Raw genomic sequence first — 23,875 nt, 5'->3', positions numbered from 1 at the left:
CAGCAAGAGAGGATATTACCAAGACAAAGAGATGTACCTAGATCATTCCCCCATCTCTGCAGTTTCTGGTTCCTGAATTGATCTCTAGGGTGGTCAGGCAGTTAGTTGATGCTACCTTCTCTCTCTTCTCCTTTACTCTGTATTCAGGGATCAGCTCAATCAGACCAGAAGATCTGGCCCAAGGTCATGGGAAAATGCAGGCTGGATGGAGCCTCAGGAGGTCTATAGCCCGAGCCTAGCTCAGAGCAGGATCACCAGGTTGCCCTGAGCTGTATCCAGTTGGGTCCTGACAAAACTCTGAGGATGGAGACTGCACAGCCTCTCTGGGCAACCTGCGTCACTGCTGCACTGTTGTCAGGGTGAAAAAGGTGGGCTTGTGTAAGTTCAAGAATTATCTTGTGATAATGAAATGAAGAATTTGAAACTTGAAACTTGACTTTTGTTGACAACTCAGTAGCTGTGCAAGTGAGTCAGAGTGGGACACATCACCATCCCCTGGCTCTGCAGGCAAACAGGAGTGAAAAGCAGTGAAAACTCATTTCCACCTCTGAAGCCAAAGTTATCTTCAAAAACCAAAGGCAGCAGGTCTGCTGGGAAACACACTCCTTTAGGAGGAAAAGAGGACAACACCTTCAAACTGTCATATGTGGAAAATAAGTCCAATCTGTCTGAGCAAGGGGAAGTTCAGACTGGAGTCAGGAGAAACTAGTCTCTGGAACAAACTCCCCGAGTAAGTGGCAGAAAGCTCATTGCTTGAGTATTTTAAAATTGTAATGAGAGAACATCCTTCACAGCTACTTGTACTGACAGGGAGATTTCAAACACCTGCTTCCTCTACCACTAATTTCTAAAGTCCTGTTATTTTAAAACCAACCAAAAAATCAATTATAAAAACATAGGTCCTTTTTTAACCAAGTTCAAAGGACATCATGTCTCTCTCCCTTTGTGCAGCGTAAATTTGTGCAGCCAGAATGATGCTGACAGCATCTGATGAGGTTCAGATGTATGATATTTTGTACAGACCCAGATGTTAGAGACTGATGGACCTTTGCCTTTAACTATTCATACCTGTAAAATCTACCTGAAGTCAGATTTGACAGCAGTGGGATATTTCTGCCGCTATTTAACTCAATAACTCAAGCTGTCAATAAACAAACAAAAAGGCAGGTACCAGACTAGGAAGAGAAGAAATAACATCAGATATGTGAAAAATTTCAAAACAGAGCAGAAATGCTAAGATTTTAAAAGAGTACTTTTAAGATGGAATCAAGTATTAAGGATTAATGGATTAATTAATTAGGGATTAATCAAACAAATTAATTTTTTGCTCGAGTTCATTCTTTGACTCGAGTCCGACCAAAGTTAGCGATAAAACTTCCACTGACTTCAGAGGCAGTCGAGTGTAAGTGGGTGCAGCTAGCCTGACAGATGGGAGCCTGGAGACCACCATGAGGAGTCCTAAAATGACTTTGCTGCTCAACAACTGCAAATCCCACTAGGCCTTAGGGAGTAATATAATATACCCTATTTCTACATTCCTTCTCTGTAAAGCAAGGGCAACAATTACCTATCTTGTATTATGGGGTAAAATCCACTTGCACATAACAAACATAAAACAATAAAGTCTGGACTGGCTCAGACTTTCTGAGGCAGATGTGGTGTCTTTGTGTTTAACATCCCTTGGTGGACTTTGCTTCCCTGGAGGTTGTTCCTGAGGTCTGAATCTCTCCCTGCTCCCAATACCCACAGGCATACGTGTGAGGCTGTCCTGAGTGTGACTTCATGGCTCGGTCTGGTGGGGCAGCATGCCCCAGCAGAGGCACCTCTCTGCTGCAGGTCCTGGAGACACCGTCCCTGAGCATGGCTGCTCAAGAAGCCAGCAAGCTTTGCTGTCCTCCTGCCCGCTACTCCAGCACACAGACAGCTTATGCTTCAGCTCAACAATACTTAAAAATATTGCTGCCAAACTCATTGCTAACTGAAGATAATGGCCCCTTACTCTTTTTGCTACATCTTCCCTCTGTGCATCCCCAGTTCCCCACTTCCCCAGTTTATGGTGCTGCTGGAGTCACAGCTGCTGCAGCTGCAGCCAGGCTCAGCGATGCTGGCACCCATTTCTTCAGGGTTGCTTGCTTTGAGTTTACTATTCTGTGGTCCCAATGGGTTGCCTTCTGCAAGTGTCTGCTGGGACTACTAAGTAGCTGTGACACTAAATAATCATCTATACCAAGAGTGTCACTGCAGAGCTGAGATCAGCCAAACTGTAACGGACTCTAAAATGAAGTAAACTGTATACAATTTCCTTACACTTTAGCCTGACAGAGGATTATTTAAGACTTGTTCTTTGCAATATATGCAAGTCATCTTTCAAAGGGCATTAATACCACTGCAGACTTCCCAACTTGCAAGAGGAGCCCTTAGCAGAGGCTGCTGGAGCATCTGGAGTGCAGACTCAATCTCACACATTTGCCGTCTCCTGGGGAATAATGTCACTTGCAGTAGTAGCTATGGCTAACATGGTAAGTTGCAAAGACATGCCAATGTCTGCAATAAATTCTTGACCTGGCATGAAGCATGAAAATGTCAAAATGAACCTATAAAGCAAAAAATGCTCTGCTGCAATAGATAAAATTTGTATAATTATCTTTTAAAGCAAATTCCTTCTTCCTTTCTTTTCAAATCTAAAAAAAATACCAAAAAGTTGTACTACATGAATATGAATACAAAAAAGTTGAAAAGTTGAACAAGACACACTCTCTCTCTCCCCTTCCCCAAAACAGTGGGATTTTTCACTTGCCCAGCTGGAGGCTAAGTATTACTGGGATTCGTTATTGGCTGAGAGATATCAGAATCCCATAGTTAGGAGCAATCTCATTATTTCTTATCTTAAAAACAGTGCCTTAGGATCCTTCTGCCAGAGAAGATGTATATGCATTTCTGACAGCCAAGACTTTTATTTTTAATGATATACACTGTGTTAAATTTTAAAGCTCCAAAGCAGCAGGCAACAGTATATGATCATCTCTGATATGGAGTGCTTTTTTAGCAGAAGAGTTTTTTCCTTTCCTTTTATTTCTTTCTTTCCTACACAGAGAGTTCCAGCATCAAAACATACCAGCATCAAACCATTGTCAGTAGCCATTAACTAGGAGGTGTTTCTCTCGAGGAAAATGCTCTAATTGACCTCCTGCTTCACAAAAAAGGGGGCAAACAGCAGCAGTGAAGACAGCAGTGGAGACTAGGAAGGCCTCAACTCTCTACTGGCTTGTCAGGAGTTGGGCAGCTCTCTCCTGCCCCGGGGAGGCACTGCTCTCTTGCTACCGATCAAATTGACATCGTGAGAGGTCCTCTACCCACACTGACATGACACACTGGGCTATTTCAAGTTGTTATCCCACACGTTGGTTGGCACTGACCAGCAAAGGCTGTTAACGTGACTATAGGTAACACTGATGTTTCACACGTCGTTCACTAGCTCCTCCCGTACTGATTCTGAAATTGAACCTACAACAAGAACACCCCAAATTTTGAATCACTAACATTAGGTTTAGTTAATTCCTATTTCATGTTTATAATATTTCTATTTTCTATTTTAATTTTATATTATATTTTGTTTTTATGTTGCCGCCTTGCAATTGTAAACCAATACTTGTAAATCAGTGGGATGCTCACAGTGTTTGTGCTATCCTATTTGACAGTCTAATGATTTATGTGGTATCTTTTTGCTGCTTCATTAGGGACTTGATTTCATTGTGAAATATAAACCTCTTTTGGGGAATCTGCTAAGGAAGTCAGTTTCATGTCTTAAATACTGATATTTTATTCTCTTCATTTGCTTTAAGAAATAGAAGAAGAAACATCCACCACTCAGCAATTACCATATATGATGAAGTATTACCAGTAGGATTGCACAACAGTAGAGGCAGTGAAAATAGTCTGACAAAACCACCAGAAGAAAGGGTGCAAATCTCTCTTCTCCCAGGGCAGGTATGGGAGCACTGTCCCACTTGCCAAACACCAATCAAAGCGGCAACCTAGGTGTGTATTGCCCATATGAACACAAAGCACGCAAGCTCTAAATCAGCAGATTTCTCAAACTCACTTTCTCTAAGTTTTGGTCTTTGTTCCCATGTCTAGCTTAAGAAGTAAAAATGGTGATTGCTTTTATTTTCTTCTTCAAGTGATCTGTTGTCTGGAAATTTGTGTGCGCTAAGAAGCTATTGATCTGAATTGAGAATCTGAATCCACTGAGAGAAAATGCTGCTAAAATTAAAGCTGCTTCTGTCATTCGTGGAAACAAGCCTACAGTACCTGGACAGGGAAAGAAGTGTCCACATCTCAGCATTGTGCGTCAGAGTGAATCTCCTGACAGTGCTTCGATGTTCAGTAAATCTTCCTAAATGTACCATCATCTCAGCAGCAAATATTAATATTATATTTGTCTTCTGCAGAGCTGTTCTACAACTATAAATCTTTTCTACAGGACCTGAACACATTATTTCTCCTACCCCTCCCCTCTTCAATGCAGTAAACCAAAGCTTTTACGCCATCAGCTTTGGAAACGAATCCATGTGGTTTACTACTGGTTTGTTTTCATATTGCCTCAGGAACAGTATGTCTTCTGTGAACAGCAGTTTGCAACACTGCAGCACCTGGCACCAGATTTTATATACACTCTTCTCACAGTAACTTATGGCAGGTAGCTAGAGCTTTCTCTTCATTGGGGTACCATCCATCACCAGTCAGCAGCTTTGACTGGCTGGTTTAATAGTACATACTGATCTGATGCTTCAGTATTATTAAATTACTTGTTTCTCTCCCATGCAAATAATGCAGTTATGTGCCAAGGCACAGTGATGAGCTAATTGTGAACATGCCAACATCAAGACATTTTCTCTCCTATAAATGCTAATGAATACAGACAGCCCCATATCTCATTATCGCAGCTGATACATTACCAGCCAACTCTTCTGATGAAATAAAACTAGAAGAGGTTCAGTTCCTTTGTCCTCATGTATATTATATAGTACCTGCTCCATGAATACCATACTGGGGCAATTGAAACTCAAGAGGCACTCAAAGAGCAAAGCATTGCTCAGGCATCAGGGAGGCTTTAAGATGCCAGGCTAAAATGGATAAATATAGTAATTTACCTGACTGCCACAGATTTCCTATTCCATTAAGTGACTTGGCCATTCTTTACCGGTATCAGCCACTGGGGACACTACCTGCTCTAGGTGGCACTTCAGTTCAGTCATTTCCACCTCCCAGGCCGCCTTGTCCAGAGCGTACTGCTGGTGGAGCCCATGGCGCTCATGCTCGTCGTCCCGCAGCTCCGAGCGGAAGTCATCCAGCAAACCCTTCAGAGCATTTAAGAGTTTCCGATTTTCACTTGCCTGCCAGAACAAAGAAATGTTTTAATTCTAATAACTTTAGCTTCCAACTTCATTTTTTAGGAGGAAAAATGTCCATATGTTCATTGCATGGAAAAGAAAGTGCCTGGGTTACCTTTTGCATGGGAAAACTAAAAATAGCAATACCTTCTGTGTCCACTTTTTCTTGCTAGTCCTAGTTCTGAAGCATCCACAGAAGCCAAGGATACTTAAAGCATGCTGAAGAAAACACTAAGCATCCTTCTGGATTGAGGACATCTGTAATAGCTTCCCTTCCATTACTATAATCCAAAGGTAGAATATAAGGTCTGTCAGTTAGCTGTAAATCTCACACAGTCATTGCTGAGCATCAAACCTCAAATATATGTAAAGTCTGTATTAAGAAAAAGGATTAATTTTCAATGCTTTGGCATTATAAGACAAAGTTACTCTGGAAAAAAATTTGAGGTTTTGAGCTGAGTATCTCTGCTAAGGGGTTTCATGCGACTGGGCTTTTTATTTCTCTTCAGTCCCATGTAGTTCCACACAGACTAGCTTTGCAACAGCACCCAGTTTAGTACCACAGTTAAAATGCCAGGTAGGATGCTTTTCCTCTTATGGAACTGGATCAAAGAGCAAATCCCCACCAATATCTTGTAGAGAATGCCATGGTCATATTTAAAATGTTCACTAATATTTTAAATGCTAACCAGAAGCCAAGAAAAGAGTCAAATGAGAAGTTTAGCCCACAGCTGACATCAGATCTTGGCAAGTACTGACAGATATGTATGTATACTTACTCAAATCACTATTTTTTTTTCTTAGTTCGGCATTGGCATTTACTTGGCATTTATTTTCTTCAGACTCTCTAGGGACTGGCAAAACCCATCATTGTTATGTTAAATACTGAATAACATTTTTTAAAAGTTCATGCGGTATCAGTAAACAAAGTTTCCTCCTACCCTTTTTGTAGTCCTTGAATTAGGAAACAGAAATGTGCAACATGATTTATTTATCCGAAACCTCAATCAAATATTCCCAGTGAGCCTCTCAAAGATCAAGGAGTAGATTGTATCATCTGTCAAATTTTATTTTGAATAGAAAAGACTTTTAAGAAAATTGCAGGCACAGCATGAGCAGAAAAAATTGGAAAACTTACTAAATATATTTAGCATTTAATCACCTGGATCTCATGAATATGCTAGCTTCCTTGGGAAACCTAATTCAAATTATCTGGCTTGATTCTTGCATGATAGTCTAATTCATTTTATTTTTCATTCATCTTTTCAAGTGGAGGTTTCTTGCAATTCCTCTTATCTAGTGTTTCACGAAGCAGCTAAGTGGGGACTTCTTTGTAGCTAGAACAAGTAAGCAGAGGTACACAAAAAAATAAACAAGAGTGTCTCAGAGAGAGACATTCAGATATATATTTAGAATTTGACAAAGTCAGGTTGTCCTGATTTGCCTCACTATAAAACTGAAGTTGATGGATGTGAAACACCCTCGAATTCAAGATTGTTCAGATAAAGAGCTTTGGATAGTGCCCAGCGAGGACAATAAGAACAATTTATTCTGTAGCCTAATTACAAATTAAATGTAAAAATTAGGAGAGCAAGCCAGACATGCCATGTCCTTTATATCTTATTTTGCTTTCTTTAGGGGTTAGTTAAAAATTTCTTAATGATCCCTGAAGGCTCAGACTATTTTCCCAGTGCACAGGCAACACACTGTAAATTCGCAGAGCCACTGATCTAGGACAAGTTACAGTACCATGGTCTCCTGATTTTTCCTGAGATCTGCTCAGTGTATTATGCCCAGCTCTGCTGGCCAGGCACGTATGGTGGTGTAGCACCATTGCTGCTGGGAACTGCAAGGGATCAGGAGAATGGCAAAAACAGCAGAGCGTCCCCCACAGGAAAGCAGGGGTCACAGAGGGCTGCACCCCAGTGTGTCCCCTCAGTAACTCTGAAGCAGGGTTTCAACATCCGATCCTTCAGACTTCAGTTCTGTGACTCAAGACCAAAGGCTTAGAGGAATCACAGAACTTGGAGCCCTAAAAAATTAATGATTCGAGGTTGGGCTGTATAGAATAGAATTTTGCACAGGCAACTCAGCTGATTTCATGTGCACACTAGATGTTTGGCATCACCGAACCCACCTCACCAGCTTTTGTGATCATTAATTAGACATGTCGTTGCACCTTTTTCTTGAAACAAACAAGTGTGGTCTACTTTTTCCAACCCATTCAGTTCATCAGCCAAAAAATGCTAGACACATAGGGAAATGACTGCAGGTGCTCACTGACTGACCTGAAGCTGTTTGGGCTAATGAAATGTAATGATGTGCAACGTGAGGTTGTATAAGAAACACACCCACAGAAGCAGAATTAACTCCATTAACATTTAATGCCAATTAGCAGTAATCTACTACGCAGCAGCATTCTCCACTATGCACATAAGATCACCTACTTTTCAATATGTGATGAAATTTTACATGTTTCCACCATGAATTTTCATTCTGATACCCAATTAAGGCTAGATTCTCCAAACAAGTCCCTTGTGTAGTAATCAGAATAAAGTCTCTTTTGAAGATTTGTCCTTAGTGTCACAATGGGAGCTGCTGGGTACTGAATGCTTCAAAATCTGGCCTCACCTCCTTTGGAAAACCTTGACTGCAAGTGACTATAAAGTACTTTTATTCAAGAGCCACATTCTGTGTTTTCTGGTATGCTGCATCAAACTCTTTCTCTGGCAAAGTAATCAAAAGGCTCCACAAGGGAAAAGAGGCAGAAGAAGAACAAAGCCAAATGAAACAAAAGCAAGCTAAAGCATCCTCCAGCTTCCTCATTCCTGTGCATGCATTTTTTTAAGCTTTAGAGTGACATAAAATTAGGTTTTGTGAAGAAAGAAGCAATCGACTGGTACAGAGAGGAGCCAGGAGAACCTCACCGCAGGTTTGCAGCCTGCTGGTGTGAGGGCATGTCTTATTTGTAGACGTGTTACATCAGTGTCACTGCATAAGACAAGTACTCCAGGTACCCCTCTGGGCTTGCTGAGATTTTAAATAACTTGCCAATATAAATACAATATTCGTTACATTCTTCTAATTCCCGCAGAGGAGTCCCTTTTGCATGACTTTGTATTTGCAATCTGAAGTTGAAGAGGTCTGTGTGATTATTTTTCTGTTTTGCCAAACTGGAGTATTTTTAGAGAACAGACAAGGTACTTTTGAGACAATGTGCTCGGAAATACAATGTTTACATTTGGAAATTTTTTAGTGTTCTGATGGCAAAACTGTCAAATAGCTTTTGCGTAAGAGTAAGTCCCATAGGTATATAATAATGATTGTTACGGTCTTCCTGCTCCTCCCAGGGATGTTTTACTGAGCACAGGCAGAAGAAATGGGGCATGGCTGTGATTCCCTGAGCAGTCCCCCATGTAAGTAGCTGTCTCTTTAGTACCTTACCAGTCACTATAATTTAGACTGATTCACAACTGATCTAAGACAACAAAATTTAAAAAGCAGTTTAAAGTCTTGTGCACCCACAGGTCAGGCTCTACAGGCAAATGAAACAACCACTGACAACAAGTGAAAACTTAACATAGCAAAGCTCAACTCAGTTCCAGGACTTTGGAGTCTTTACTAAGTAGAGTCAATCCCAGAGATGTGAGCCTCCAGCTCTAGAAATATTTGGGACCAGAGAGGTTGTTTGAAGCTTGGTTCTGCTTTTAATCACAGTTTTTCTTTTCTTTGAGAAATTCATTTAACAAGTTAGCCACAGTTTGGGATTACAAGCAGTTTAGCAGAGCAGTGAATTAAAAACACAAGGTCAGGAGCCTAAACAGCAAAGAAGAACTGTGCATTTTCTCTCTGTAGTCACAGATCTAGGAAAAAGTGAAGCTGGATATTTGTGCAAATCATTTTAGTATATTTAGGTCTTAATTGCTATTCCCTTAGGCTTTTTTTAAGCTAAGCTTTGAAAACAAATATACGAGCAAAAAAAAAAAATCTAACTGGAGATTTTCTGGAACCCCCACAGCACAACAAGTGAGTGTATTGATTTTTAACGCTTTTTCTATTGGACAGTAGATATGTAAACTCCTTTCTTTTTACTCCCCTGAGCTTACACCACCCAACAGGCATTTCACCCTTTCTAGTCAACCAAACCAAAGCACCTTCGTTCTCCACAGGCAGCTCTCCCTGCTCTCTCCATGCACACGCAGAAATGCTCACTTACAGCAAGCCCTCCTCTACTGCACCACCAGCCTGACTTGCCTGCTTGTCTCCTGCCTGTGACCAGCCTTTCTTCTTGGCTCTTGAACCTTGCCACTTCCTTGCCCAGCCTCTTCTGCCACTCACCCTGGTTATCAGCCAAGGGACAGCATTAAAAAATGCAAGCCAGACCATTAAATATTAAAAATAAATGTGGGTTACTTTGAGTTACAGTAAGCTATTTCTTTTTTTCTGACCTAGTTATCTCAGTCACTCTTAGACCATCACAAAATTTCCTTCCTCATGTAAAATGAAGCTTAAACACTTTTAAGTGCTGATGCATTTCATCTTGGGGCTTGCCAGGCAGAAACTGCAACTCTGGGCTCTCCTGGGCAGGTGCAGTCCTGAGAGAACTCTCCCAGCTACACCACTCACCCGAAATTCCCCACATATACAGCTTTTATTTCTGACTGAGGGCTTAAGAAACCTGCAGAAGACCCCAAAGATCCTGGGTGGTTTTTAGCACAGGCTGACAAGTCAGTAGTATAGTGGGAGGTGAACACTGCTGAGATCCATGTCTTCAGGAAGGATGGGCTCTGGGTCTGCTGATACTCACAGAGCTTTTAGAGTTGGGATTTCACAAGCAAGTTTTTTTTGCTCTAGCTTTGTTCAGTTAATGGATGTATTAACTAGTGTGTTTTCAAGATTGTATGTGAATTAAGTGGAGCTGAGGTTTATAGGAGAAAGTCTCTAATGTGTGTAGAGCAAGGACCAGTTTCTGTGACCTTGGTGAGAACGGTGAAGGACCTGTATGGAGGAGGTCTGCAGGGCCAACCCTTCCACCGCAGTGAGATGGACAGTTTGAGCCAAATCATACTAAGGTGTTGGAGGTCAGCGCTTGGCTCTGGCAGAGCCTTGAGCCTACTTCAATCCACCCCTCTGTCACAGGCCTGCAGAAGACACTTCTGACGCCCTGAATTTACCACAGGATCAGAATTAACCTACACTGAGGCTTCCTATTTCTCTGTCAAAGAGTATGATTATAATCCTTCCTCCCCATTAACAACTACAAGCCCAGTCCTCCCCATTAACAACTACAAGCCCAGTAGCACTGAAAACCCTGTTCAACCCATTCAACCACATGCCTGTCAATAAACATAGTGCTTGTTGGAAGATTCAGTGCACTATAACATAGACTGAATGGGTGAAACAAGTAATAATGCTTGAGATGAGAAATATTGAGCAAACTTGCTCAATCTTGCAATGTTTAAATAACACTTTTTTTCCTGGTTGGAAGGTAGGAAACCTCTTTTACCTTCACAAATCCATTTGGGTGTCATGCACTATTTAATAGAAATATTTGCTCTATCAACAGGGGTCTGTTCCTATGGCTCATTTCTTTAAACGAGATTAGCTAGAAATGCTGTATTAGAACATCATGCAATGTTTATAAAAATGAATCACATGTGATCCTACTTATCATTGTTGCCACTTTAATTGAGATTAATCTCCAAGCAATGATTATTTCAAAGAAGATATATTTTATTTGCATGTTCTTGGTCATTTTAAGGGATATATATGGAAAGTTATTATATGACAAAGGTTGTACTGAGAGAGTATATTGGTTTATATTTATTGTACTCATTTTAGATTAAATCAGTCTACCAGTTGAATGCAGCAAAATGAAATGCTCAGGAGCATCTCTTTCACAGACTTCTTCCACCTCTACCAGAGAAAAGCTTGCTGAGAGGACAACGGTGATGGGTCTGGGTTTGGTAATGTTCCTGAAAACAAAAGTGTCTGACCTCCTCCAGGATTAGTAACACTAGACCCTTTCCAAATGCTAAACTGATCAAATGAATACTACCTTGGTAGCAAACTTCACATGAAATCGTAGCTAGAGATGGAGTTGTCAACCTGTACTATTAAAAAGGAAAGTAAAAGAGTACATGAGCTGAAAGTAGAATATGAAGTGGCATAGAGATTGCTCTTCTTTCTCTACTATTTTGCACTCAAAGACAAATTCTAACTGAAGTTACACCTCGAACTAGAGAGGTAGGTTGCAAGAGAACCTGTGTATCTCCCAGCATCAGTCTAACTTTACTATAGGATGGAGATTTACTGTTGCCCACAGTGGATCTATTAGACCACATAGACAATACGTAAACAGACACTGCATAGTCCTGAGAATTTGGGGAATTCAAAGAGAACTTAAGGAGAAGAACGGAAATGCAGAGACACACACTATCCCCAGAATCTGCAGCAAGTCCAGCAGTGTAATGTGGTCGTGGAGAGCTTTCGCTACAGAAGGGGCTCCAAGTCAGGGGCCTGGACAGAGACTGAACATAAAGCATAAGGCTACAAGAACTTTTTCACTGAATATGTGCTTTACTCAGATTTTTTGCTGCTACTTCCATTTGCAAATAATTCCATAAAATGGGATGCTGTCATCTGAACATTTTCCATTTTAAAAATATAAGAAGATGCACCTGAAGAACTACAATAGAAGCCTTAACTCTGTCCCCTTTGAATGTTTGTTATTATTCTTATTATTAGGATTGCTGGTATATTCAATGCACAAAGCATTGAATTCATATGGCATATTCAATGCACAAAGCAATGCACCAAACATTGAAAAACTCAGTGTGAGGATGTGTGGCAGTACCATATTTCATGTCAATGGATTCTTGATATTACTCAGTTAGAGAAATTAGAAATTATGAAGTTCTGGTTGAGCCTTAAATGGGACACAAGGTAGGGTGTGGAGCAAATGTCGGTGAGACCACATTTTATCAGAATATAGCTATATGTTTTCTGCTGGCAGGTGTGACTTCAGTCTTTCAGCAAAACACACAAATTTTGGATTTTGGGTAGTTCACCACACATTTCAAAAATTGTTGAATGAATGAAACAGAAGGCCTGAGGAAAAGAACAAGTGGTTACTCAATTAAAGATAAGCCTCTTCACAAGATACGTGCAGAAAAGAAACAGCTAAAGCAGTGCAACTATTGTGTACAAATGACGGAAACTAAAAAAAGGGATATTTCAGTTTGTTTCAGTCTGATGGTAATATGTCCTACCTGTTAGTTTCATACTGTTTTGTATTAAATTTTACCATACTTAGGAGTTTTTGCAGCCTTTGAAAATATATATGTAGTGTGGTGGCGAAATCAAACTTCTGATTTGCTTGTTTTTATTGAGTGCTGAGTGTTAAATTCTCTGCACATTGCTCTGACACATAGAGGCAGGGTGGAGGAGACATCAGGGAAAAGTCAGTATGATTTGCCTTTAGGTATTTCAAAACAAGGTCCAATGACAGGAAGGAACTTTTGCATTGTTTTCCCATCATCTCTAAGGGAATCATTAAATACATGTGCTAGTTTCTTAAATAATTTAAAGGAAGTAAAATCACCTCTTCTTGCTAAAAGCTTGACAGTAGAATACAATAGATATGCACAGGCAAGAGAAGTATGTAAATTCTGCAAACCATCACATACAGATAGATGTTTCTGGGCAAATGGCCACAAGAGGAAATAGGATTTTTCACTGATAGCATCTGCCAACAGGAGAACAGTAATCATGTGGCTCCTGATTAAATATAAATCTAATGGATGAAATCCATTGTAATTGCTGTGTAGCTAGAACTGCTGTTACGAGCATGATTCCAGGTGATTTAACACAGCAGCAGAATAAAATGCATCCCTTCTTAGAAAATTCACATTTTCCATTCCCAGGACATGATATACAAGTGCCTTCTGGCACGGTACCTGCTTCTGCTGCTGCAGTAATTCTGCAGTCTGCAGCTGTGGTCTGTGATCAGTGCTTTCTGCGGTGGGATGCTGAGAATAATCTGTCAGTGCAAAAACAACATCCTCTTCCTCCTCCTCTCGCTCTGCATCCTCCGCCTTTTGCTCAGACGGAAGGCCAAATTCAGGAAGGGCCTCAAGATGCTCGATCTAAAATGCATGAGATGGGACACATCAATAGTCTTCCTGCATTTACCATGGGGGAACAGAAATCTACTGAAGGACTAAAGGAAGGGACTATTTTCTCCTGAGGCTTTCTGGCAGGGTATAGTGACTTCTATTCTGTAGGCTACCGGGAACAGTCTTCCATATGACCATTGAGTGATACCATCTCACTTATTGCATATGAGAACACAATGCTATGCAGGCCTGCAAAATAGGAGATCTAACTGTTGTAGCTGTGCAGCTGAGGAGATGGATGTATGACCACCATGCAGTGTGATGGTTATAATCCATCATGCATTAATGAAAAACTATACAGGACACCGGTGGTATTGTACGATCAAGAAATGGAGATGAGGAAGTGCCCAAATCCAACACTTCATTCTCTCTATTGAATTAACAAAAACTCATGACACCAATAATGACAGGAGATGGATTGACTGTAAATTAACCAGTCAAGAAATCCAAACAGTGAAAAATGAAAGCTGTTTTGATATTAGAAGATGAGTTAGTATACACAAAAGCAAATTAGTACTGCCAAAGTAAAGTAGAAGTAAATTATTTCTAAATAGCTACTCATCTCTTGTTTCTGACTCATATTACCACAGCTGATAAAGGTAAGGATGTTCATCCACCCTCTATTTGGCATATAAAACAGTGGAGTATTCTACCTCAGCATACTCCTACGAGACCTGAAAGGTTACTTGTTCTGCCAAATGCAGCAAACACTGAAAGACACTAGGTACATAAATATCAGAAACACTGAAAAAAAATTACTTAAGTGTTTTAGCATGGTTTCAGAATTGCACAAACATGCAAGATACCGCTATCCTTCCCAGGAATTTTGGACAAAATGCCAGAATGGGCAAATATATTTTTCTACCTATGCTTTCTTTAGGTAAGATTTCCAAAGCAATTGGTAATTCTGGATGTGCAACTTGACAGAGTTTAGCAGCACCTTTTTTCACAGTGCATTTCTGGAAATCATGCCCTGTTAAGATGTGCCAGCTTGGGGATTCCAGGTTGCTTTGTATTTATGAAATTCCTGATCTTAGTTTAGTTGCTGCTTGGAAAATCACGATGATGACTACTGGCGTACTGCTGCTGACGGTGATAGACGTGTGTATGCAGAAAAGGAACAAACAAGAATGAATCACTGTAAGTTCCCACAAGAAGCTGTGTAATTCTCCTGCCAACACGAAAACAGAGCTTCCCTCCATCTGTATTGCTGAAGGCTCTGTAAGGAACACACTGTATACTTGAGAAAAATGACAGCACTCAACCCATCTAAACAGATTCGACTCCATCAGCTCACTAACACATTTTTCTTTCCAAAAATTACTCAGGAGTCATATCTTAGAGGCCTAATTAAATCTTCATTTACTATGAGAGGATTTTTCAGGACCAGATGTTTGTACTAGCTAAGGGTTTAGATTCAAAGATAAGTGATCTGTAACATAAAGATACCATGCAGAATACCCTTTAGCACAAGCCAACCTAATAAAAGACTTCATGTTTTATCTTCATCCCCTTTAAGCCCATGTATAATTATAAAGTTGCTGATGCCACATCATATTTAAAGCTTGCCCTTAAAGAAGGGGCATCCCAGTACCCATACCGCCAGTGGCAGTGCTAGAAACTCTTTCCCTCTTGCAATTTCATTGGGTTAATGTGATGGGCCAGTTACCTCTAATATGTCCTCCCCTTCCTCCTCCATTCGCTTGCCTTGCCGCCAGTGCTTCAGCAGCCACTTCAGCTTGACATATAGGAGGAAGGTGTCCTGCTTGAAATGCCTGAGCTCTTGCTGCAGCAGGCTTTTCTCCTGGCTCCAGGTCTTCTCTTCCAGTTTGTTCTGCAAAGTCAAGCTCTGCACTTCCAAATCTTTCCTCCGCAGAATCTGCAGATGCTCCTCCTCCAGCTTTAATGGAATGACAGACACAACGTCAACAGGGTCCTGTCCTTGGGATCTCCAGCACTTGTACTTAGTTGGGTGAGATGCACTGAAATCTCTAATTTGTAGCTATTGAGTCTGGCAAGGGTTCTGACGGTTGAGAAAATCAGAGGACCGCAGCTGATAAACTTAGCTTAGATAACCATATCCAAGTTACCTGCTGTGGGAGCGGCCCGTTCGTTTACTTTAAAGATGCATGAGAACTCTGCTGCTACTTAGACATTTTACACCCCTCGTGCTTTCTTTCCTCTCTTGATTGTGTCCCTGCAGTACGTTTCCAGCACAGCCTAAACTGCTGCACATAACATGCCTGCTAAATGCATTTCCAGCCATTGCTACAAGGTGGAAGTGCAGCTACCCTTCAGACAACCTGGAGTATTACCCTCATCTTTTCCCTCCTCAGCCACATGCTCGGCCCTTCCTCTGTGGTGATGCTTCACGCTCCTTCTGGAAGGGCAACACTTCCCAAGGAACTGCATCCAGCATCTCAGACACAACTATTGGACCTTCATTTCTCACAGTCCATACTCAGAGGCACCTGAACAACTCATGATAAACACTTTCTCATTCTGTTATGACTAGATAAGGGATGCACGCAGGAACTGAAGAGATAGCAATAGGCTGCAACTCTGCATTCACCATGTCTGAGTTTCAGTACTAGAAACACCAGGAAAAGCTCGCAGTTTGAAGCCCAAGTATAATTACATCTGTTTCGACACAAGCCCACCTGAAATATTATTCTTTAAAGGTGACTTCTCCCTCAATATGTCAAAACCAAATAATGGCATGACTCTGGCCCAGTAACACCTACACAAGTTAGTTGTACGACATCTCATATTCTAACTGAATATTGTATTTCCACTTTAACCAACCAGTGGTTCATATGGATGAAGAAAAGGCACACAGAAAAGGAGCACAGAACCACTGTTTACAGATGACAATTTCTACTATTTTCCATTCTGTTGTATTATTCACCTATGTGGAAAAACAGTCTCTCTCTCTGCTTACCAGCTCCATAGATGAAATCTATGAAAGCCATAGTAAATTAATGACCGCAATAGTTTAAACCATAGGAACATACTCTGAGATGAAGAACATGCATGCAGTTATGAAGAATACTTCAGAAATTCTTCAGGAGCATAGGAAGAAAGCCCCATCAATCAATACTGCTAATAAATATCAGTTTGATTTTCACAGCAAAATTCAGATGCTTAGGAGACAGCCTCCTCTTCAATGCTAGATAGTTTACTAATGACTCTGTTGCCTTTAAATTATATGCTCTGGCATAATGCAAAGTTTCAGCATATAAGCTACCATGCCTTTAAAAGTTAATGCATCTTTAACACAGACCTAGACAATATGGAAGATTTTTAGAAGAAAATTTATTATAATTTTGTTATAAAATTTTATTATAGTGAACAATCTTTTAAATAAGTATAAAAACTTGTAAATACATTCCTGATTGATTAAATCAGAATTATTTACAATAGTTACTTGCTTAAATGGGTTTATAATGCATCTTAAAAGTGATCTGAAACAAAATTAGATATAATGGTCCAAAAAACATACACGCAACTTCTGATAACACTCATGGGGATTGTAAACTGCTAGCACACATTAATTCAATGTCATTAAACATTGTCATAAATGAAATAGTGAAAAAAGAGGTTCTTATAAATTTAATCATTACAGGAAGAGACAAACAGATTTTGTGTTGATGCAGGTTCTTCCACCAAATGAAGTTATGGTTAAATACAGCAAAGATCTATGAGTCATTTCCACCAGAAATCCCAGAAGATGATAAAAAACGAGTAATATCAACAGGATGGGCATAATCTGGAAAAAATGAAAAATCCAGAAGATGCTTTTGTTCTTCTGTTTCTACTAGTTTTAAGTGTGAATAGTTAGCTTTGACTCTGCTGCATTTTCATTGTTTTACAAGCTGTTATGATCTAAGTCACTGTGGCCACAAATGCTTGCAGAAGACCCTGGTGGAGGTAACTTCATAGAGTATTATGCTTTTTCAGTGGATAGCTACTGCAAAAGAAAAGAATTTTAAGAGGCAGGCACAGTTTCCAAAAAGCATTCATGGCCAAGACAGCTAGGCTGGTTGCCTTCAAAAGCCTCCATGAGAAAGCTCCTATGGAGATCAACTGGAAATTAAAGCTCTTTATGATAGAAAATGGAGAAATACCACTTGGGCATAATGAGATTAGCTGGCACAAGGATAAATGCTTTATACCATACAGCAACTATGCTGAATTTAGGCTATGAAGTAAATTTAAAAAGAAAACTTCAGTAAAGAGCTAAACAGCCTGCAAAAATCAGCAACAGATTTTTTTGCTCCAGGAGCTAGAGATCCCAGAACGATTGACTAATATGTTCCAGCCTTCAAAAAAGCTGGGGGAGCCCATGTAACAAAATATGATTTCTTCACTGATTATGAGCAAGAGGAATGGAAACATGGGGTACTGAGAAATACAAAAAGATCCCAATTTGCATCTCACTCATGAGAGTGTAACAGCTCCTCTGACTTTAGACTAGTGTTGGATTTTTTTTTGGATTAGGAGAGGACAGAAGTGTCAAAATTGTGTTCCCAGACAGCACAGCTCTTCCTGAGCTCACAGAGAGCTGGAGGGGCTGATAAAATTCCCTCTGCAATATTTCACACAGCTTCCCCTTGCACTTATCCACCTGTCTTACTCAGACTGGAGGCTGTCTGGCGGGCAATGCCCCTTACAGCTTGATTTTTCCCTGCGCAGGATAGTCCCTACCATCCTACCATGGTTTGAAAATTTTAGGAGCTACCCTGACAACCCAATGCAATGGTCTTTTTCTAACATGGTCTACACAGAGGGGAGGACAAAGCTCCTCTCTAATGAATGGAGAAGCCAGATTCAAAGTAGCAGAACTGGTTTGAGTTGATATTTTCCTAACTTCCAGATTCTTCATTTACTTAGATGAGCTCAAAACCCACAGATTTTAGGACACAAATTCCCACATTTCTGACAAACAAGGTTATGGTCCACACATTATGGCCACGCGTCTCTCCCAGCAGGTGGGTTATGTATTTACCTGAATGATCCTTTCTGTAAACTTTTCTTGCTCCTCTCGGTGAAGTCTCGTCTCCTGCTCAAGTTGAGCCTGAAGCTCCTGTATCGATACACTCTGTACAGGTAAAACATGGGAATCCCTGAGCTGATCAGCAGGACAAAGGATAGATTTAGCAGAAAGTGTGTTTCGGTGGTGTTAAAAAAGAACAACAGGACAGACATCTGCACAGTTTACAGTTATCAACAGTTCAAACCAAAGCACAGTGTGCAAATAAACAGCAATGCTCTAAATATGTGTGGGAACTTCCTGTGTGGCCTCTTCTGAAAACTAAAGCCATGATGCTCATGTTACATGTTGCATATTCCCTTCAGGCCTCTGCTCTAGAATTGCACACGAGTAGCTGAGACAGCTCAGCGTGAATAAAGTTTGCCAGATTAGCTCCTATTTACAGGATTCCATATTTGGTGGTGTATTTTTCTATGATAATCAAAGCTATCAAATTTTAACATCTCTGCAGAAGATGTATCTAAGGTACATATATTGCCCCCAGTTATTTATTCATTTGCAATACTTCTGGTTAGACAGTTAATGGGATAGCATTTATTAAACCAACTACGCATAAAAAGTCCCTTTCTTCAGATACAGAACAGCTCTCTGCACAAGTCAACTTTATTCTGCAATTTCTGCTCAAAACAATTACTCCACAAATGTCATGGTGATAAGCTATGTGAAGAAACATATCTCAGTAACTATCTGTAGCAAAAGTACTCAAGAAAGGTTTTAATTCTGAATGCCAGCCCTACAGACTCACCTGGGATCTAACCATACCTTTCAAGTACCTCCCCTTCCAGGTGCACACTGTTTTAATCTTAATACTTTCAACTTTACATTCTGTATAGATTTGGCATCCCATCCACTTTGCTGCTGAAAGGTACTTAATTCAAAAATAAAGACCCAAGAAGGCAAAGCCACAGACCTCATCATGTTAATGTTAATTAATTACTATGTTAATTACTATGTTAATTAATTACTAATGTTAATTAATTACTATGTTAATTAATCCGGTGGCATTTAGACTCCTGGTCAGCACTTTCTATGGCCTTCATTTTGTGTCTGTCACATCGAGCTAAGATTGATTAGTCTGTGTAGATGTGATGCTCAGCCAGATTTCTCTCCTCTTCACATGTGCCAGCAGTGTGACAACAGAAAACGCTACCTTACCGAACTGCTACTTCTCAGAGTAAAGATGCACTTAAAGAAGGTGTCACTTCAGGCTTCAAAGTGCACGTAATCCCAAATTCTCTGTTGGCCAAGCTCCAACCTCAGTAGCTGTGAGGATTTAACGTAGGTTGTGGGACTTTTCTCGTGGGCTGCCCGGCCACATCCCCTGTGGCACCAGCCACGGTGCCTTCCCTTTCCCTGTGGACCCCTCCCGCACCCGAGAGCAAAACCAGCCACTGCGGCAGGCCTGCGCAGGCACTTCTGGCTGTTCAAAAAGTATTTGGGCCTGGAACAGACCCCCCTCTCCTCCTCCAGGGCAAAGGAGATACAGCAGATGGACCCATCCCACAGGCCACCCACAGTACATATACTTTCTGGGCCCCATAAGCTTCTTCTTTACTTCATACACATATTGGCTTGTGCACATGTCTGTTTTGTACCTGAAAAAGTGACAGTTTTAGTCCTCCGAAATGTACACTGAAGGTGACCAAGAGTGAGTTATCACATCATCTGTCTTATCTCCTTGTCTAGTGCATCAATGTGTCTGCAGACATTTTTTATTGTACAAGGCCAAAATTCAGTCTCACAAATAATTTGGAAAGAATGGTTTACAGTGGGATCTGCCAAGTTTGCGCAATCATTTGTAAATCAAGAGATAGTTTTATGCTCAGGTACATCAATTTAGCTTCCTTGTCCAACAAAGGAAAAATTACTTTAATCAATAATTTCTGCATTCTTTTATTCTGATCAGGCTTCTTTAAGAATACGGTATACAAGAACCAATGTATCTAGTTAATTCAAGTGTAGTTTCAAAAATGTGTGTTCCTTTCTTTACAAAATCAAAATTAGCCAGAACCATGTGAACTCTGCCTGGTGAAAACAGTTACAGCATGGAACTGAACAATTTAATCTCATGTGCCTCAAGGAAAGGAAACAGCACAATTTATGTAAAAATGTATATGTTGTTATTTAAAAAAATACAGGAAGTATACCTTATCTTAATATAAACTCTCTTTACAGTCATATTATTACACATTTAGGTAGTTAGAAATAATGTTAGTCTTGGGATTCCTGAAACTGGAAGCTGAATCACAGCAGCAAAAATAGTTAGCAGGAAAGGTTTGGGTTTTTGGCTATTCACTTCAAACATCTGTTTTCCAATGAACAATGACTTGCTAGAAGATCACTTGTTCTAATGCAGAACATAGTTCTACATTAATGTAATGGAGTTACATTGTTACAGATGTACTGAGAATGCATTATATCCGTGAAATTCGGACAAGAAAATAATGTTCTCAAGCAAGTTCTTGTTAAAAGTGCAGCCCAAGCAAAGCCAAGTTTTAGGAAACTTAGGTGCTTGGACTATGTAATAATTGTTGGAATTACTAGCAAGAGACTAAAAACATTAAGACAGATATAGCATTACAACCACTCTAAACAATGCAAATCTTTTTCCCATTGCCTTGCCTATTTATGGAAGAAAGTTTTCCACAAGCAGTGAAGTAAACGTGTTGAAAAGCAGTTGATGCATGAATGCAGAGCTGCACTGTCGAGAACACCTTTTTCCCTCCAATACAACCTGAGGACTCTTCATAGCCTATAATTTCATATAATACAATTTCTGTTAGAAGGCATTGGAATTAGCACTACTCAAATCAAGGGAGATCAGGCTGCTTAAGCGCCAAATAGATTATTGCTAAATGCCTGGATCTTAAATGAAGAATATGTAGAAATTTATCATGTTGAATTTGTATATGCAGTTCAGGTAGCTGATGTTGCATTCATGCATGTCTCTGTGCTCATATTTGGAAATCAGGCCCCTAACGTAAAATCAGCATGGTGTAGTCCGTGGCACAGCTGTGGTTTTGCTTTGGCAAACAGCGCTGCTACAACATTGACACAGTAACTGATATCCCATTAACTTCCATTCTTGGTTCATCTCCTTTTTTCTCCTTGGTGAACATAGTGCAACAGGAACAGAAAACATCGCACACATATTCCATTTATGAGGACACCCTGAACGCGATGGCCAGCACGCCACACACCAACACCACAGGAACAGACACAGACCCACTACAGGAGGACATACAGACACAACGCAACGGGAACTACAGGCTAGGGCTCCTCCGTCACAACACTACAGAAACAATTGCACCTCATCTGCAGTGTGACAACGACTGAAAGTTTTCCATGAATCTCAATTATTGCATTTCCACAGCTACTTCTGTTCTTGTCAGCCAGCGCCAAACCCTTCTCCTGAGCCCTTCTCCTCTCACCTGTTCTCACTCCACAACACGCTAATCCACGCTGATGTCTTTATCTCAAGAGGATATTCAGAGAAAAGTTATCAACACAGTGCGGCCTCACTACCCTTTACTCTTTGCACCAACACCTTTCTGCCACTCTCAGCCTGCTGAAGGCTTCAGGTTACTTTTCTTCTCACAGAATCCTACATTTCTGTGATGACTCATTTTGCAGGAGCGTCATGCACTGAAAGATACGGCTGAGTTTTATTTGTTTTCTCCATTTTACCATAGCTAATTTAAATCTCAATTTGCCTGGAAACTTAATCAGTTTATACGCAACAACTGTGAACAGCAAATTTCATAGAAGCACTGTTTTTAGCCTTTTTTTCAAGAGGGGTGGAGCAAAACAAGGCCTGAGGAGGCAGGGTAGAAAGATGGTCTCCAACATCTATGTGCAATTCCAAGGAAGTGAAAAATTAAACATTTTATACTGCTCATCTAATGCCATGATTATAATACTTTAATATTTTGACCTCACATTAACAGTCTAAAACTGCTCCTTTCGTACACTTGACAGCTGACTATTGCAAATACAGGATGACCCAGATTTGACAGGAACTTCCAGGGCCTTTTGTATTGCTTTTTACATATGATACTAACAAGCTAAATTCTCAAAGGCTGCTTCTGAAGATGTACTCTTCTTCTCCCCCCTTAAAAAACAGATGGCGTATATTCCATTTGCTAGTGCACATCAGGCACAACCACTCGTGTGGTTATTTGTCCGCGCTTACACGAAGAGTTTCTGATTCTGTGAAAACACAGAACACTTTACTCCAAATGAAAAAAAAAATCAGTCTCATTATATGGATAGTATACAACGTCCCACTGAGTCAGTTAGAACTCGGATATCCAGATTTACATCATAATGGGTCTGTCCAGCCATTATATCGTCAACCTTTATGGAATCTTGCATAGCAAGAAAGAATACGATTCATCAAAGTAAATTATTCTTGCTGCCTCTAATCTCGGTGGGAAGGAATACTGTCAGCACCAGTTTGTCTTTCCTCTTCCCACAGTTCTGAACTGGAAGCGTAGTGGACACTAAGAGATACAACTTTTTATGTGGTGCCCATTTTTGTTCACAATTAAGGAAACTCGCAATGTATAAAATGTTCACTGTTTCCTTTCTGGGGAGAGAAAATACTAAATCAATGCAAAAGAAAAGGATGTGCAAATTTTCAGCACATGGCTGGGAGTCACTGCAAAAGCCATCCAGCTGAAAAGTTTTCAACTGGAATTATGAAAACTGCACAGAAGAAACACAGACACTCTAAAACCAGCTTAAATTAAAGCATTCAGACTAAAGACTGAACTTCCCCCAATGTGTCCAAATGGAAGCACATAGAAGATTTGATACAGATACAAAGCAGGTGATAAAGTGACTTACCTAACTTGTACATCACTGCACCTGGTTGGCTCACATTTAACCCAGAAATTAATTTACAGTAATAGAGCTGTAATACATTTGTTATGGGCATAACAAGTATGAAAAATGGATAGACAGCTTATAGAATGGTCTACAAGAAATTACTCTTCAGTGTGAGCTCCAGCTGCCTACTTATTACTAGATCTTATGGGAAACCTTCTTTTTAAGACATGCTCTCACCTTCCCTAACCTATCCGCTTTTATTTTAATTCTCTGGTGACAACTTGTTCCTTTTAAGTTAATTCACTTCAGCGATTCCTATGTGTTCACTCTCCACAACATGGGAGTGATGGAGATTTTGTGGCATTTCTGTACACAAAAATAAATGCACAAATGTTTAAAAGCTGTGTGTGAAAATAATCACA

The 23,875-nt window shown here is 40.3% G+C and overlaps 1 protein-coding gene across 2 annotated transcripts in view; it reads right to left on the bottom strand.

Annotated features, from left to right (window-relative positions):
* Positions 1-23,875, bottom strand: part of MTCL1 (microtubule crosslinking factor 1) — a 111,014-nt gene that overhangs the window by 18,257 nt on the left and 68,882 nt on the right. The window contains exons 7-10 of one of the 2 annotated variants that reach the window (XM_067290692.1): positions 18,579-18,701; positions 15,240-15,470; positions 13,352-13,540; positions 5,229-5,396 (exon numbers count right to left, since the gene is read on the bottom strand). In XM_067290692.1, coding sequence (XP_067146793.1) covers positions 5,229-5,396; positions 13,352-13,540; positions 15,240-15,470; positions 18,579-18,701 — 711 coding nt within the window. The remainder of the gene's footprint in view (positions 1-5,228; positions 5,397-13,351; positions 13,541-15,239; positions 15,471-18,578; positions 18,702-23,875) is intronic. The other variant, XM_067290693.1, reaches the window with a different exon arrangement.

Source organism: Apteryx mantelli, chromosome 2 (assembly GCF_036417845.1).
Source record: "Apteryx mantelli isolate bAptMan1 chromosome 2, bAptMan1.hap1, whole genome shotgun sequence".
NCBI lineage: Eukaryota > Metazoa > Chordata > Aves > Apterygiformes > Apterygidae > Apteryx > Apteryx mantelli.
Note: the sequence above shows the minus strand (reverse complement) of the source record. Positions and strands in the feature narration are given on the sequence as shown.